The sequence below is a fragment of the Numenius arquata genome, chromosome 23 (genome assembly GCF_964106895.1).
Source record: "Numenius arquata chromosome 23, bNumArq3.hap1.1, whole genome shotgun sequence".
NCBI classification, from domain to species: Eukaryota; Metazoa; Chordata; class Aves; order Charadriiformes; family Scolopacidae; genus Numenius; species Numenius arquata.
In genome coordinates, this window is record NC_133598.1 from 6154640 (window position 1) to 6168288 (window position 13649).

Below are 13649 nucleotides of genomic sequence, written 5' to 3' on the forward strand. Positions count from 1 at the left end.
GCGACGGCGGCGCTGGGGGAGACCAGCTGGGCTGCAGGAACTTGGGGAAAGCTGTTTTCCTCCCAATCTCATCATTTCTGCCCCTGGATTGACTCTCCCCGTGTTTCAGCGCCCAGCGTGCCGAGGTGGTGGATTTTGGGGTGCCAGGCAAGCCCTGCCTCGCCGTGCCGGGGACACAGCCCTCCCCGCACGGCAGGAGGACGTTCAGCTGCTGGAGAGCTTGGACCGAGGGGACCCTGCGCTGGGCCAGGCACCCGTGGACAAGCGACGGGTGTCATTCTCAGGCTGCTGCTTGGTTTAAGCGCTTGGATGAAGGCAGGAGGTGTTAACTGTCCCCTCCCTGCGTCGGTCCCCGAGCCCGGCTGGTTGATGGCCGTCAGTGGAACCACCACGGCCGTGCCGTTGGTTTGGGTGGACACTTCTGTCCCCATCTGGGCACTGCAGGTGGGCAGCAGCCTCCAGCTCAAGACCTTCTGTTCGTGAAAGCCGGGTCTGCTGGTGGCCAGATGGAGGGAGCTACTCCTAGTCCCAGGGGCAGACCTCAGGTTTGGTGTCACTGGGGTTGGCAGCCCTGTCTCTGTCCTGGGGGCTCACCCCAGCTTTGTGGGGGGCCAGGGGGGGTTCCACACTCTCCACCTCCCACGGACACACCTCGGAGGTTTTCCTCGTGTCTGTGCTGGTCTTGCCAGATGCTGGTGGAGCCTCTTCTGCTTCCCAGGGACAAACCTGGGTGACGCTGCCGCCTGGGCTGGGGCTGCTGTCCCCTGTGGGAGCCATGCTGGCTCCCCGAGGCAGGGGGCTCCACAGGGGCTGGATGCCCGGCAGGATGCGGCACAGGGGCTTGTGCTCAGCCCCACTATCGGATCTGCCCTGGGATTTTTTCACCAGTGGGGGTGGAGACCTGGCGCTGGCTCCTGCCACTGGCTGTGACTTTCCTGTCCCTTTTCCCTGTCCTCTGGCAGCTCCCTGTGGGTGCACGCTGGGTTTGAGGCTTTCCTTCTCCGATCCAGTGGGCTCTGCCACTTCCCAGGGGCAAATACCAGATTTTCTGCTCTCCGTGCTGTCGGATTTCTTGGACGTCTCTTTCCCCATCGCACTTTGCAGGGAGAGTTCCTCCGTGTCCAGGCTCTCCCAGGGACAGATGGCCTCGCGCTCGCTGCTGCCCTTCTCCAGAGATTTGGGGGCACCAGCTTTTGTAGGGGGGGGGCTTGTCTGACCCAGGGCTGCTCCTTTCTCTGGCAGAGGAGCAGCCACCTCCCAGGGACAGACTTCTGCTTTACCACCAGCTTCAAGCTCCTGAGCCTCCCAAGGACAGACCTCTGCCTTCAGGCTCTCCACGCTCTGGGATTTCTTTGAAGGCGATTTGGGCAGCGCTGGGCTCCTGGGATGGGGCTTTTCTGGTGTCTCCTCCGTGCCCAGGCTCTCCCAGGGACAGATGGACTCTCGGTCCCCACTTGATTTCTCCTTCTTTGCAGATGTGCTCTCTCCAGCCTCTTTGAGGAGACCCTGACTTCTAGAAGGGCTTCTGCTCACCATGAACAGACCATCTTTGTCCTGTTTTCCTTTCTCTTTACTTGATGGTGGAGCAGCCACCTCCCAGGGACAGATTGCTGCTTTATCGGTGGACTCAAGCTCCTGAGCCTCCCAGGGACAGACCTCTGCCTTCAGGCTCTCCACGCTCTGGGATTTCTTTGAAGGCGATTTGGGCAGCGCTGGGCTCTTGGCGTGTGGTTTTTCTGGTGTCTTCTCTGTTCCCAGGCTCTCCCAGGGACAGATGGCCTCTCGCTCACCGTTGCCCTGCCCCAGACATCTCACCGGGCTGGCCAATGCTGCCTGGCGTGTGATGCGCTTCTCCCACTTTGAAGCCCCCCCAGGACCCTGCTTTGCCTTTGGTTGATCGGAAGGAGGAGCAGCCACCTCCCAGGGACAGATTGCTGCTTTATCGGTCAATTCGAGCTCTGGAACTTCCCAAGGACAGACCTCTGCCTTCAGGCTCTGCACGCTCTGGGATTTCTTTGAAGGCGATTTGGGCAGCGCTGGGCTCCTGGGATGGGGCTTTTCTGGTGTCTCCTCCATGCCCAGGCTCTCCCAGGGACAGACCTCAGCTTTCATGCTCTGTGTGTCCCCCGATTTCTTAACAGTGGCTTTCAGCAGCTCTGGGCTCCTCGTGCCGTACCCCGTGGAGGAGCCCTCCGTGTCTGTGCTCTCCCAGGGACAGATGGACTCTCGGTCCCCGCTTGATTTCTCCTTCTTTGCAGATGTGCTCTCTCCAGCCTCTTTGAGGACACCCTGACTTCTAGAAGGGCTTCTGCTCACCGTGAACAGACCATCTTTGTCCTGTTTTCCTTTCTCTTTACTTGATGGTGGAGCAGCCACCTCCCAGGGGCAGATTGCTGCTTTATCGGTGGACTCAAGCTCCTGAGCCTCCCAGGGACAGACCTCTGCCTTCAGGCTCTCCACGCTCTGGGATTTCTTTGAAGGCGATTTGGGCAGCGCTGGGCTCTTGGCGTGTGGTTTTTCTGGTGTCTTCTCTGTTCCCAGGCTCTCCCAGGGACAGATGGCCTCTCGCTCGCTGCTGCCCTGCCCCAGACATCTCACCGGGCTGGCCAACGCTGCCTGGCGCGTGATGCGCTTCTCCCACTTTGAAGCCCCCCCAGGACCCTGCTTTGCCTTTGGTTGATCAGAGGGAGGAGCAGCCACCTCCCAGGGACAGATTGCTGCTTTATCGGTGGGCTCAAGCTCCTGAGCCTCCCAAGGACAGACCTCTGCCTTCAGGCTCTCCACACTCTGGGATTTCTTTGAAGGCGATTTGGGCAGCGCTGGGCTCCTGGGACAGGGTTTTTCTGGTGTCTCCTCCATGCCCAGGCTCTCCCAGGGACAGATGGACTCTCGGTCCCCGCTTGATTTCTCCTTCTTTGCAGATGTGCTGTCTCCAGCCTCTTTGAGGAGACCCTGACCTTTAGAAGGGCTTCTGCTCCCTATGGACAGACCATCTTTGTCCTGTTTTCCTTTCTCTGTACCTGATGGTGGAACCTCTGCCTCCCAGGGACAGATTGCTGCTTTATCCGTCGATTCGAGCTCTGGAACTTCCCAAGGACAGACCTCCCCCTTCAGGCTCTGCACGCTCTGGGACTTTTTTGAAGGTGATTTGGGCAGCGCTGGGATCCTGGGACGGGGTTTTTCTGGTGTCTCCTCCGTGCCCAGGCTCTCCCAGGGACAGACCTCCTCCTTTATGCTCTCCGCTCTCTGGGATTTCTTGGACTCCTCTTTTGAGCATTCCAGGCTTTTCCTAATGAGCTTTGCAAAGATCCTGCTGTCCTTGCGCTCAGGCTGACGGCCACCCATCTCTGCAGATCCCTGTTTATTTTCCCCTTTGGAAGTCCCAAGCGTGTCCTGACTCGGTCTCTCCTTCCCCGATGGAGCTCCAGGCTCTTCCCAAGGGCAGATTTCTGTTTTAGGAGGCGGCTCATCCTCCTCTTCCCATGGACAAATGTCGGCCTTTTTGCTCTCGACGGTTCCTGCTTGCTTGGATGCTGGTTTGGGCAGAGCCGGGTGTTTTGCCACGAGCCCCATGCCGGGCTGCTCTGCACCTTCCCTGGGGCTGGGGGCTCTTCGGTGGTCACCCCCCTTGTCTGCAGCCGGAGCCGTGTCTCTCGTGCCCCTCGGGGCCGCTCTCTGTGGGGAAACCCCATTTTGCACCCGGGAAATTTGCCCATCATCTAATTTTCCCGCGTCAGACGAGGTTGTTCCCCTTTCCCAAGGGCAAACTTCTGCATCGCTGTCGGCTCCGACCGCTTCCCAGGGACAAACCGAAGCCCGTGGGCTCCCTGGGTTCCTGGAGGTCACTTCTGGCAGCTCAGGGATTCGGGGAGCAGGTTTTGGTGGGGGTCCCTCACTGCTGGTGCTGTCCCAGGGCCGGCCAGGTCCTCGCAGGCTGCTCCCGCTCTCCTGCGCTCGCAGCAAACCCAGGGATTTGGGTCTGATGCTCTTCACCCACTTGCCCAGACCCTTCCTCTCCCTTTCCTGCCTCTCTCCCTCCGGTGGAGCCCCCTCCGTGTCCCAGGGGCAGATTTCTGCTCTGATGATCCTTCCCCCTTCCCTGCTCTCCCACGGACAAACCTCAGCCATCCTGCCCTCCATCTCCCAAGCCACTTTGGGCAGCTCTGGGGCTTTTGCTGGTGGTTTCTCCGTGCCCGGTTCTCCCCCGGGGTGGCCACGATCCCCCTCGCCACTGCCCTTCCCCAGGGCTCTGCCCGGCCCCCAGCGCTCGCTCCCGCTCTCCTCCCAAGGGCAAATTTCTGTTTTAATTCTGGAATCGCCCTGGTTTTGCCCAGGACTGACCTCTGTGGCCACGCTGCTGGCTTTCCCCACCGCAGCCGGGACCACCTCCCCGCTTTGGCTCTCGGCAGGGACCCTCTGGGTGCCCCGGCTCCCCGCGGGACCAAGGGGTTCGGGCTGGCTGCCCCCCTTCTCCAGCCCCTTGGCTGGGCTCTCCCTGCCCCATGGGACCCCACCGTCCTCCCGGGGGGCAATCGCCTCCTGGCGCAGCAAGGCTGCTTTTCCTGCTGGGACACCCGGGGGTCCCCGGGGACAAACCTCAGCCCCCGCTTTCTCGGTAGCTGCTCCCCATACACTGGCGGTCGGCAGGTGGGGGCTGCCTGCGATGGGTTCTGCACTTGGCTGCTCCACCTCAGCGTGGTCCTGGGGTTGGATGGACCTGCTCCCCCCCTCGAGCCCTTCGGCTGGCCTGGCCACCCCTTCTTTCAGTGCCATCAGCCTCATGGTGGCCACAGGAGCATCCTTCCCCAGCTCTGCTGTGGGAGCCTGGTCTCCTTGTTGGGGACGTGTCTGTGCTTTCCTGCTGCCGGCCACCACTGGGGTTTCATGGGGATGTTCAGCTCCTTCTTGGTGGCCAACCCCAGCATCCACGTCCCCCTGGGGAGCACTGGGCTCCTCTGCCAGATTCTCAGTGTCGCCTGTCCCCAGGGCTGGGCTGTCCCACTGTCCTCCTGCCTCTTCCCTGCCGTACCCCCAGTCTGCGCCTTCCCCGTCAGTGCTGGCGTTGTTGTTGCGCTGGCGGGGGACCGTCCCCCCCTGCCACACTGGGGGGGTGGGCTCGCTGCCGGGTCTCTGCCTGCTCCACTCGGGGCTTTTGGCGGCGGGGTCTCGGCTGACACCCCCAAGGGACACGGCCGACGTCTCTGCCAGGGTGGGCCTCTCCCTCCTGCTGCCCCCCTCCCTCTCGCGCCTCCACTTCCCCAGGCTCCCCTCGCCCTCTCTCTTCCCCTTCAGGATGCTCTTCCCTCGGGAGCGGTTGAAAGCTTTGATGGCGAGTCCCAGGCTCCGGAGGGAGGTCTTCTGGGGAGGCGGCTTGAGGCTGGGGGGGGTGGCTGCTGCGTCACCGGGGGTCCCCGAGGCTGCTGCTTCGGTGGCTTTTTGCTTCTGGCTCAGGATCTCCTCCTGGACCAGCTCCCAGGGACAGACCTGTGCTGGGATGGAGGCAGCGGTCAGCAGCTTGCCCTTCCCCGCCGGGGGGGGCACACGCTCCGGCTCTTCCTCCGCTGTCCCCTCCTGTGTCCCCTCTGGCTCTCCTGCCTGTGCCGGGGAGACCGTGGGTGGCTCCGCTGGCTCCGGGCTGTCCCCGGCCGGTGTCACACGCTGCACCAGGCTCTGGTACCGGACGGGGGGTGGCGGTGGGGTCCTCCTCACTGCCACCCGCACCCGCCCCGGGAGGTGGGAGCTGTCGACACTGGTGCTCTTGATGGGTGCGTAGGTGACGTGTTTCTGCACCTTGCCATCACCCGGGGGGGACACCTCCTCCTGGGGGCACCCCTCGGTGGGGCTGGAGCCGGCTGGTGGGGTGGCATCAGCTGCAGCGGGGCTTTGGGGCATCCCGGCTTCCCTGGGGGGTCCCTGGCTGGTGGGGGGCTCGGAGGACGGGGCGGATGGTTGCCGGCTGGCGTGCCACTTCTCCCGTGCGGCTCGGCTGGCGGCGAGCAGGGCCTCTTCCCGCGCACCGGCAACCACGCTGAGCGACTTCTGCAAGGGGGCTACGTGGGGCGGGGGGGGCCACCCGTGCCCCCCCAGGTTGTGGGCACTGGCCGACTTGCACACCAGCGGGGCGGCCTCGAGGGACTCGCTGTCGGAGTGCTCCCCGGCCGTCACCACCATCGTCTCCCTCCCCGGCGTGGGGGACCCGGGGGTGGACGAGCCCCCCGGGGGCTCCCGCGCGGGAGCCTCGGTGCTGCGGGACCCGCGCAGGGACGCAACGCGGCGCCGGGATCCTTCCTCCCGCATCCTCAGGCTGGCACCGCCGGCCTCGGGGAGCCGCTTGGCCGAGGAGCCGCGGTGTGTCGGGGTGCCCACCCGCTCCCCACCGCCGCTGCCCCACCGTGTCACCCCCTCGGGCAGCTCGGTGACGCGGCGCACGATGGAGCGGCCCAGGCTGCGGCGGGAACTGCGTTTCTTGGGGAGGTGGGGGTTGTTGGCTGCCATCCTCCGCGTCTTGTGCGCCTCCATCTGCCTGTAAAGCTTCTTCAGCTCCTCCTGCGGCACCGGGGGGTGGGGGGACACGGGAAAGAGGAGAGCACCTACGATGGGGCCGCGGGTGGGAAGACCCCCACAAAGCCCCTGTCCCCCCTGCCCCCCGAGCTTGTCCCTCCAACCCAGGGGGCGCAGGAGGTTTCCCCACCGGTGGTGGTTGACCCTGCACCCCCCCTTCTCCACCCACCCCTCACCCCCCCCCCCCGACCTCTGCTTTGCATCAGGAGAAAGATCGCAAAAGGCACCTCTTACTCTGCGCGGGGCTGCATAGCTAGCGTCAAAAGAAGGTCCTGAGTGTGCCACCCACCCGAATGTCATCGGGGTCGAGACTGTGCTCGCTCCAGGCGGACGCGATGCTGCTGTTGAGGCAGGAGCCCGAGCGCCGCATGTCCAGCTCGTCCTCGTAGACCTCGGCCGCGATCTCCTCCCGCAGCGGCGAGCCGGCGTGCAGGAACTGGGGGGGGTGTGTGTGTGTGTATATGTGTGTGTGTGACAAGGGGCAAGCTCATCAAGGGGTCCCCGAACCACCTGGGAGCCCCCAGCCCCGTCCCCAGGGGGAGCGATACCTTGGGGATGAAGAGCAGCGCCAGGGTCATGGTGATGGTGCCGTGGGTGTGAGCGAAGAAGAGCAGCAGGGTCCAGTCGGGGTGCAGCGAGGGGACCATGATGAACCTGGAAGGGACGAGGAAGGCAGCGCCAGGTCCCACCGAGGCACCCGCAGCCCCCTCCCCACCTCCAGACCCCGCACCCTCCTCCCTGCCTGGGGACCCACGGCCGGGCACCCGCTGGCTTCAGGGATTTGCCGCCGGTTCCTCCATGTCACCGGGGATGGGAATCTCGGTTCCTGGCCCCCCCCCGTGTCCTACCTGGCGACGTGGAAGGCGGCCGAGATCATGAGCTCGTTGTGGAGCGCGATGCCCATGTAGCGGGGCTCGTGGAAGGCGGAGGGCACGGCGCGCGTGGCGAAGCACAGGAAGCTGCCCCACAGCAGGAACAGCATTTCGGCTGCGGGAGAGAGCCGGGGGGGCGACGCTGAGCACCCCAACCCATCACCCTGCTGCTCTCAGCACCTTTTCCCGGGCGGCACCGATGGGTGCCGAGCTGCGGGGTGGGTGCTGCTGCCCGACGGCACCTCCCTGCCTTGGGGATCCAGCCCAAGGCGTTCACCCCGGCCGCCGGTGGCACATGCCGTGGTCGGAGCCGGGTCCAATGCGGAGCATCCTCTGGCACAGCCACCGGGAAGGCCACCAGGACTCACCGCCAGCACCAGGGCAAGTCCTGGGGATGCTCAGCGGAGAGGGCAGGAGGTGCCCAGCCCCACCACCAGGCTCCAGGCGGATTAAACGGACAAAGAAATTAAAACCCCACGTGCTGCATTTATGAGTTGGGGTCCTGGGGCTGCGGGGACCCCCGGGAACACGCCGGAGGGCTGTGTCTCACCAATGACCATCATGTAGTCCCAGCGGTCGTGGCCACAGATGTAGAAGTGGAGACCGCGGGGGGTCTGGGTGCGGACGACCAGCGGGATGTTCTTGTCCACGTTCTCCAGCATCCCGACGGTCCAGGCCGCCAGGAACCACAGCACCAGGAGCAGGATCAGCCCCAGCATCTTCAACACCCGCCCGCTCGACACGTAGGGCACCCGCTGGGCCGAGCGGGACAGGAACACCTTCAGCACCCTGCGAGGCGCGGAGGGGTGAGCCCCCAAGCTGGTCCCCACCACGGGGGGGTCCCAACCATCCAGCCCCTCCCTCCCTCCCCCCTCCTTATCCTGGCTACCTGTACAGCTTGAGGGTGATGGTGCCGTAGACGATGGCGAAGCCGAGCATCCGCACCCAGCGCAGGACGATGCAGCGGAAGATGCTGGGCTTGAAGTACAGGATGAAGACCTGGGGCGGTGGGAGAGAGGGGTCGGGGTGGGGGGTGGGGGGGGCAGAGAATGCTGGAGACTCAGAAACCACCCGTTTTTGGGCCACCCCCGCTGCCACCCTTCCCACTTTGGCTCTACAGCACCCACCGCAGCTCTTGCGGGAGGGAGAGGGGATTTGGACAGGGATTAATTCCCACCGCCAGCGGGAGAACAGGGATTTGGTTTCCCGAGAAGGTTTATGCCGCAGCCCCCGGGGGCCGTGCCAGCAAAATTAACAATTAGGCAGAGTTGTGCCCGTGCCCTCCTTGGGGCCAGCTCGATGCCCCCTCACCCGGGGGGCAGCCGGCCAGGCTACAAATGCTCTTAAACCCCAGGCCAGAGGTTTTCAGCTCCCGGGGACGGCTGGATACTCACGGGGAAGTAGAGGAGGAGGGACCCGAAGAGGATGGTCTCCAGGAGGATGACTCCCGACGCCCGGATCCTCTGCGGAGACAGAGGCGTGAGGGTGCAGCCGGGAGGGAAGCCTCAGCCGGTGCCCGGAGGGAATGGATCTAGGGCAGGGACATCCCCCCCCCGGAGCCTGCCGGGCTGTGACATCCCTCCCGCTGCTGTGACACATCCCCGCTGAGACCCCCCCCACCCCGAGAGCGTGGGGTTTGGGAGTGGGAAGGGAGCAGGGCAGGGGGGGTGACGGGTGGAGGGGGGGGGGACAGCTGGGGACGCCTTGCCTTGCTCTGTCGGAAGTGGTAGGAGATGAGCATGCTGAGGAAGACGGCCAGCATGCAGCAGGCCTGGCAGGAGAGCACGGCCGCCCGCAGCGCCCGGTCCTCCTGGATGAGGCAGGGCGCATCGTCCTCGCAGGTGGCACATCCCTGGCGACAGGGCTGGCATCCCAACCGGGACCCCCCATCCGCCCCCGCCGCACCTGGGGACAGAGGGACGGCCAGGTGAGGCCACCACATCCCCGGCTTGGTGGCACTTTCCTTGCCAGGGAACCGCTTGGGCTTCCCGAAGCCCTCCCCCCCCACCCTCCCAGCCCCGGACCCCAGTGCTGTAGCCACGTGCCACTGGGTGAAATGGGGAACCCCGGGGGCTGGGCACGGCACCCACCTGCCCGGGCACCGCTGGCCACTCCGTTAGCCCCGTAAAAGCCCGGCTTGCACCGGCACAGGTACCTCCCGAGGACGAAGCCACGGCTCTCCTGGGGGACACACTGAAGGAGACAGGCTGAGACACACGGAAGGGGGGGGGGGGGGGGCTCATCCTGCACCCCAAATTCTCCCTCCAGCCCCTGTGATTCTGTGATTCTGTGATATCCCCTCCCCGCACCAGGGGCTTTGGCAGCCCCCGGCTCACGGGTACCCGACCCCACGCCGTCCTCCCCCACGCCCAGGAGGAATCAGTGGTTAAACATTTAAGAATTAAAAGCCGAAGCTTGGCCCCCAAATCCCTCCCTAAAACCTAAATGGACACCTAATGCAGCAGAGCGCACTAATCCTGCCCGGCCGTGACGGCAGCGGCGGGGAGGGCACTGCTGCCCTAATCCTCCCCCCCCCACCTCCCGTGGCCACATCCTGCCCCAAAACGGGCCGGGCTGGCAGTTTTTCTGGGTATTGTTGTTTTCTGGAGAGATGCCCAGCGGCAGAGCCTGTCCCTCCCGAGGGCATCGCCCACGGGGGCGCTGGCAGGAAAGAGAAGTTGGTGGCACCTTTCCCGCTTTGGGGTGTGTGTGTGTGTGTGTGCGTGTGTGTGTGTGTGTGTGCGTGCTTTTTTTCCTTCGGGGAGGGACCCCGATGGGCACTGAGCTGGGGGGCTGCGGGGTTTGCCTCCCCGCAACCTGGTTGGGGATGCTGCTGAGCCCTGAAACATGCTCAGGCATCACTGGCTCGTCCGGGTGGGCACCGCCAGAGGGGTTCGGGGGGACGCTGGTGGGGGTCATTTGCCCGCTGGCTGCCAGCCCCCGGAGCCCCGGCTGTCCCCGCGGTGCCCGGGCAGGGAAGAGCCAGGTCACACGCTGCTGCTGGCAGCGGGGAAGGGAGATTTGCACAATAAACCCCTCGGCTGCGGCGCCGGGAGCAGCTGAAGGAAGCAGATGGATCGGCCGGGAGAGGATAAAGCTCGGACCGGAGGGAGGGACACGCAGCAGGGACAGCGGGGGACCCCCCCCCAAGCCCTGCCAGGGGCACAGGGTGCAGGGGGCCAGTGGCCGGTACCTGGGTGCTGTTGAGGTCGCAGCGGTGCGTGTCTGCGAACCAGCCGGGGCCACTGGAGCACTGGTCGATGGCCACGTCCCGCAGCTCGACGTCCACCCGCACGACACCCCTGGGCAGAGGGACGGGGTCGTCCCCCGGGGCCGCACAGGGCGTCCCCGTGCCCACCGTGTGCCCCCCACCCAGCGTGGCCGTGCCCCCCCGCTGCCTCCGGGACAGGCAGCCACGGGGGTGCTGGTGTATGGACTAGTGGGACAACATGAGGTGTCAGCAATGTCCCCAGACCCCCAGCCGGGGATGTCCCCCCTCGGAGCTGTGTCCGGGGGCGGTTGGAGCTGGGGCAGGGGCAGGGACAGCAGCTCCTGGGGGTGAATTCTGCCTCTCACGGGGGGGATTTAATGCAAATGATGGGGAAATAGGAGCTGCTGGGGTGGCCCCCGTGTGTCATCCCTCGCCCTGAGGGACCGACCCTCCTCCCTGGGTGCTCCGAGAGGGACGGGATGTCCCCCTTGGAAATGGGGACATGTCCCTTCTCCAGGATTAAACCCAGCTGCCCCCTTCCCTCCCCAGTGCTTCCCACCGTGGCTGCTTCCACATGGGGTGCTGGGGAACCTGGCAGCAGGGACACCCCCCAGCTCCCAGGAGGGGACCCAGCCCAGCTCACCCACCCCCAGCGTGGCCGTGGCAGGGGGGGCCTGGGGGTGGCAGACTGAGGTGGCAGCGCAGGGACAACCAAGGGGGGACTGGGGGCAGCCCTGTGCCTGTGGACGTGCAAATACCCACGCACACGTACACCCACCCCCCCCACACACACCGGGGCGCAGACAGGGGGCTGGCACACACACGCTGCCTCCACCCGCACCCCCCAGCATACACATGGGGACACCCCCCAGCCCTTTTTCCACACACACCCCCCCCGGGTCCCTCTGGGTACCACTCACTTGAACTCAGGGCTGAGGTCCGGCTTGAGCCCGTAGAAGGCGGAGGAGAGCGTGACCGCCCAGGCAGGGAGGAACTTGCCATCCCGGCACTCCAGGAACGGTGGGGACCACCGCACGTGGCCCGGCTCCCCCACGTAGCTGTCCCCCCGCTGCCACTTGGGGGTCTCCATGCTGCGCAGGTCGTTGCTGAGCAGGCGTTTGCGGAGGAGGGGGCTCCGCTGGGACTTGAGGGCGTTGAACCACTCGTTGTCCCAGCTGAGGTTGCCGAGGTTGGGGGCGGCGGAGGAGACGTCCTGCAGCAGGATCTCGCCCTCCCCCTTGGTGGCCTGAAGCATCAGCCGGGGCTTGGCGGCCAGCGGGTGGGCGTCGAGGGCCAGCACCGCCCGCCGAACCCACGGGTGCCCCTCGGCCAGGCTGCGGACCAGCGCCTGGTACCACTCCACGTCCTCGGCCACGCTGGCCTCGCGGATGTCGTTGGTCTGGAAGAGCATGTTGAGGAAGTTGGCGGCGTGGGCCAGCGCCTCGGGGGCGGCACGCAGGGTGGCACGCAGCGCCGGGGGGGGACCGGGGCCGGCTGCCCCCGCCGCGACGCCCCGGCTGCAGTTGGCCCGGGCCAGGCGCTGAGCATCCCCCGTCTGCAGGAAAGCCAGCGCCGCCGCCGAGCCCTCGGGGTCCCCCGACGGTTCTGGCTCCGGTGTGGGCGACCAGGAGGACGATGGGGACGGGGACCATCCCGCCGGCCGGGGGGATCTCTCCGGTGAGCGCTGGCCCCCCACGAGGACGGTGCCGTGGACGAGTGCCGCGAATAAGCACCGGAGCAGCGGCCACTGCCACGTCCCCATGGCCGGGGCTCAGCAGAGCCCCCCAGCCCCCTGTGGCCCCACCGGCCGGCCCGGGGGGGGCATGGCGGGCACGATGCCCGAGCCGGCCGGGAGCCTGCTCCGCTCCGTGGGGCCGGACTCACGCTCTGCCGCCTGTTTTCCTCCCTCGGCGATGCCGGAGCAGACGTCACCGGCTCCAAAACGTGTTCAGCTGCTGGCACTGCCCGCCCAGAGCCCCCCCCCCCGCCCCGTCCGCCTGCCCCCCTGCGCTCCTGCTCGGGCAGGTGGCGCTGCCGGGGAGCCCTCCGCCCTGAGCCCCGTGGGGACCCCCGCACCCCAGCCCCCTCGGGCTGGCCATGATGCAAGCGCATCCTGATGGGAAGCCATGGCAACGGGGCTGGGAATTTTCCTCCCGGCATCCCCCTCCCCGCGGCCCCCTCGGTAGCCGGGGAGGGGGGGGGGGAAAGAAGGTCACCCGCTGGTTCCCCACATGGTCCCGGACTTCAATCCCGCAGCTCCCGACCCCACTGGCCGTGGGGTGGAATGGGGGGGATGGTACACAGGCGGGATGTCCCCGTGGGGCTGAGGGTGGGGAGCGTGGCATGGGGGTGGCACAAACATGGTCCCTGCGGCAGGGCCTGGTGCCCACTCCCCCCCCGCCCCCGCGCTGAGGGGAGATGTCCTGGGTCCCACATAGCACTGTCCTGCTCGCAGGGGGGAAACTGAGGCAGGGGAGGCTGCTCAGATCCACACACACACACACCCCCCCAGCTGAAGGAAGGGTGACCTTCATCTTCACCAGCCTCCAGGCAGGTGTGGGGAGAGCTGGTCCCTGTCCCCTCTGCTCCAGCGGGGCATGCTGGCTGCGAGAGCCGTGCAAGGGCCGTGCGAGAGTCATGCAAGGGCTGTGCGAGAGCCGTGTGAGAGCCATGCGAGGGCAGTGCGAGAGCTGTGTGCGAGTCATGCAATAGCTGTGCGAGAGCCGTGCGAGAGCCGTGTAGGGCTCGCAATAGGAGGCTCCCGGGCACCCGTGCCTCAGTTTCCCCTACCACACCCCGCTGTCCTGGTGGGGGGGGGACAGTCCCCTGGGCCACATCCCCAGGCGCCCCGGCAGCCACTGCAACCCTCCGGTCCCCCCGCCCGCGTCCCCCCGGTTCCCGGGGCTCGGAGCGGCTCCACGTGGGGCGGGGAACACCGAGGGGGGGGGGGGGCGCGGCCTCCTCAATGGGCGTGGCTACACCCAACAGGGGGCGTGGCTACACGC

At 66.2% G+C, this 13649-nt stretch overlaps 1 protein-coding gene across 1 annotated transcript; it reads right to left on the reverse strand.

The window, feature by feature from the left end:
* Positions 1-553: 553 nt before the first annotated feature.
* GPR179 (G protein-coupled receptor 179) lies at positions 554-12406 on the reverse strand. Its single transcript, XM_074162903.1, is given in 13 exon segments — positions 554-621; positions 624-1128; positions 1918-6546; positions 6851-6997; positions 7110-7215; positions 7410-7548; positions 7984-8222; positions 8323-8432; positions 8828-8896; positions 9142-9338; positions 9515-9626; positions 10627-10735; positions 11565-12406. Coding segments are annotated over 13 exon segments (7272 nt in total).
* Positions 12407-13649: the final 1243 nt, after the last annotated feature.